Here is a 3918-nt window from a genome sequence, read left to right as displayed (position 1 = left end):
AAGAGGGCAGGATGTTTGCCTTGGTTGGTGGTCGGTCGCCGTGTGTCAGGAAGGAGCGTGAGTAGTTGTTGGTCGCCGGTTTAGGTTGGTTCAAACGGTGATCGAGCCATTTTGGAGCTCTCGGTCTAGTGAATAGAAAAGGGGTTCTTTATTTTGGCTTAGGTATAAGGCCCGATGGGGTGGCTTTGGGTTGAGGTTTTGTTGAAGATAGGAGAAAGTTAAGAACTTGAGTTGGTTTAGGTCTTTACCCGGCCGTTGTATAGCCGAGTTACATCGAATACGGTGGTTAAGTGGCGGTTGAGCGGGGCCGGCAACATTTGGGTTGGATGCTTGGAGGAGCGCCGCACGCTGAAGAAGAAGAAAGGAAGCTGGTAACATTTCACGTGTTTTTCTGTTTAGTTTAGGTGGGGTTGTCTATTTTAAAATTTTGGATTAACCACGCGTCAAGTCCCCTAGTATTACATGTTATCACTTTTGGTAGCTATTTTAGGGGCTAATCACCTATAGTTCCCTCCATTTCTGTCGTATTTTTGCACTATGGTCACTATAAATTTTTTTTATTTATTCTAAATTAACCCCCTATTCGCTGTCATTTTAATTTGATCACTGATTTATACATTTTATAATTCGAATTAACTACTAACTTTCATCTAATAAAAATAAAAGAGAAAGGAATGCAAATGAGGAATTTTTTACCTTTGAAGTTGTTGTAACCAAGAATCAAAGATTGGAGCATAGTCAAATTTCCGATTTCTATAGGTATACTTCCTTCCATAGAGTTGTTCTACAGTGATAAATACCTCAACTCTTTGCACTTGTATAAACTATTGGGAATGCTACCAGAAATATGGTTCCCATCCAAGCTTAATTCTTGCAATTTAGAAAGGTTATAAAATATTCTCGACTCTAGATGACCTGCGGTGAGATTGTTAGTTATAAAACAGCTTTAAACTATTGAAAATATATTCAAGATCGAGAAAGATATAAAATCTAAAAAACATGATATTATATCTTTAAAGTTGTTAAAAGAAAGACTAATATTCTCAAGATAAGTAAAGTTTGTAATAACTAATGGAATTTCACCACAAACATATAAGTAAACCGATCAAAATTTATTAATAAATTTTCTAACAAACCCATATCTTCTATGTTGAGCACTAGAGGCATTTGTTCTCCATTTCTTTCCCTTTTTATTTTCTTAAACTTGAAAATTTTGTTCAAATTTTTTTCACTGCTTAAGAAAGCTGCAAATAGTTGAAAATATTCAATCCAAACACATCTTTACCCAAGAAATCGTTATTAGAAAAAAATTATGTACGCGAGAGAATTCAAATTTTCATTCACTAGTGAAATTTTATCTAAAATATATAATAAATCTGTAAAAAAAATATTAATATTTTAATAGAAGATCCTTATATTTTTGTTGAGCCCTATATGTATAAGTTTTGCATTTCTTTCCCGTTTTAAAAATAAAATAAATTTTTTGGTAAATTGTTTTAGTACTTATGAAAGCACCAAATAATTGGAAGTATCAGGTCCAAAAAAACTGAAGCATCCAAAAAAAATAAATCAAGTAGTAAATGTGACAATATTACATACAATTTTTTAAGTAACATATTCAAGTAGTAGAAGTATGAAATGTGAAACTAATTTATTTTTTCATAGCCAAAAGTATTTCTATATTAAGAGATTAAAAATTTTAAAAACTACAGAAATATAAAAATAGTTCTAAGGTATTTGATCAAGAGAAGACTAACAATACAACTTATTTCAATATGTAGGTTATAACTTATTCATTTAGTCTGACCTAATTTGATATTAAATAATTGGTTGATGGTTCAATTGTATATAAAAATTAGGTATCAAAAAATGAAGAAAAAAATTGGAATTGTTCAAGTGAGAGTAGATGGCCTGCAATGACAACGTTAGTTATAAAATAATTGGTATTAAATAATTGGAATATGTAGGTTATAACTTATTCATTTAATATGCCATAATTTGATAGTAAATAATTGGTTGATGATTCAATTGTATATAAAAATTAGATAACAAAAAATGAAGAAAAAATTGAAATTGTTCAAGTGAGAGTAGATGGCTTTCAATGACAACGTCAGTTATAAAATAAACTTTTTAATAGTGAAAATAAAGTTATGGTTGAGAAAAGTATGGGACCTGAAAGAGAATTATCTTCCAGATATAACCATTCCAAGTTTGAAAGGTTTCCCAGAGTCATGGGGATTTGCCCTTGGAGGCTGTTGTTAAACAAGCTCAACTTTCCAAGTTTTGACAAATTTCCAAGAGTGGACGGGATAACACCAGTGAAGTTGTTCATGTACAAAAACAAGCCTTGAAGTTTAGCAAAAGAACCAAACCATGATGGGATTTCTCCACTGAAGCTGTTGTTACCAAAGTTCAAATATTTCAGACGATGCAAATTAGTTAACTCAATAGGTAAAGAGCCATGGAAACTATTATGACAAATGCTGAGGGAGGCGAGGAAAGATAAATTTCCCAATTGAGATGGGATGGTGCCTGTAAGATCCATGCTTGACAAATTCAGAGCAGTGACTCTGTGGTGTCTGGATCCACAGGTGACACCAATCCAATCACAAAGAGAGGTAGAAGTGGACCAGTTGGTTGCTAGAAGATTGTGCGGATCGTGCGTGATATGGGATTTTAAGGCTAAAAGGGTAGATTGATCAGTGGTGATGTTGGCAGAGAAAGTAGCACTAAAGGTTGCAAATAGCAGCAGAAACATAAGAGGAGGGAGGAAGGGAGTTTTTTCCATAAGGTTGGGTGTGGGTATAATGCTTCTCTATTGTTAGTTCATTGTCTTTAAATAACATGGATTTAGGCAGGGTATCCTTTGAGTCATAATTTGGAAAAGAATTAACATGCAAGACTTAGTCTCAAGTTGAAGAGCAGAACTAATATACTTGTTTTAAGACTTCATGTCTGGACCAATATTTCACGATTCAATGACTTTTTCTCTATATCGTTTTCTACTTCATGTCGTATGTAACTTACCATCTTAATTTTTATTTTGTTATTCCAATTATTCAAACCATGTACTACAAACCTTGTTTCTTAACGTATTATTTGAGTAATTTGAATATTTAAATTATTACAAGAATTAGATTTAAATACTTTAATATGCAATACGAATAGTTTATGATTTTTTAATATATACTTTATTATTTTCAATTAGTTCTAAGAAAATCTCAATTCAAATTATAAATTGAATTTGATCATAATAATCTAACTTGAAATTGATTTTCTCTTTTTCTATCTTTTTCCTCAACCGTAAGCCGTCGTTAGTTTCTTTTCTTCTTCATCTTTGCGTTGACACTAATCTTGGTATTGGGTGTCGACCGTCGGTATTCATTATTTTTCTTTTGCCTTTTTAATTTCTTTGTTTTATTCTTAATAATTCTGCCTTTTTGGCTCATATTCTTTTTCCTTTATGGCATGTTTTTCACTGCCTTTATGGCATGTTTTCTGTTGCTTGGCTGTTGTTTTTTTTCAGGGTTGGATATGACATCATCACAACTGATCAATGTGACACTTATTTGTTATCATGGTGATCTTCCATACTTTGGACCATCAAATTTAATTTGGATATATGATTTGCGTTTGTGAATAGCATTTTCACATAGCATGATTTTGATTTACGATTTATTGTTGGTCTTTCAATAGTTTTATTCTCTTTTGTGGTTCGTTTGTCGATGCGGTCAGATCTGTTAGTATTTTCCTCTTGTTCGAGTTTATTTGGTTAGGTTTTTAACATTTTCCTTATATGGTCCTTGTGTGATCTTAAGTGGCTAGTTTTCTTGTGTTTAATAAAACATTCTTATTATATGTTTAGTTTACGATTGTGGTTTACAAACTTTTATTATAATTTAGATATTTTCTATTTTT

General features: G+C 31.9%; 1 protein-coding gene across 1 annotated transcript; it reads right to left on the bottom strand.

The window, feature by feature from the left end:
• Positions 1-2110: 2110 nt before the first annotated feature.
• LOC120125846 (leucine-rich repeat receptor-like serine/threonine-protein kinase BAM2) lies at positions 2111-2805 on the bottom strand. Its single transcript, XM_039144180.1, has one exon. It carries the CDS (start codon positions 2786-2788, stop codon positions 2111-2113), a length of 678 nt encoding a protein of 225 aa, XP_039000111.1. The 5' UTR covers positions 2789-2805.
• Positions 2806-3918: the final 1113 nt, after the last annotated feature.

Source organism: Hibiscus syriacus, unplaced genomic scaffold (genome assembly GCF_006381635.1).
Source record: "Hibiscus syriacus cultivar Baekdansim isolate YM2019G1 unplaced genomic scaffold, ASM638163v2 tig00110445_pilon, whole genome shotgun sequence".
In the NCBI taxonomy this organism is placed as follows: domain Eukaryota; kingdom Viridiplantae; phylum Streptophyta; class Magnoliopsida; order Malvales; family Malvaceae; genus Hibiscus; species Hibiscus syriacus.
This window is presented reverse-complemented; position numbering and strand designations above follow the sequence as displayed.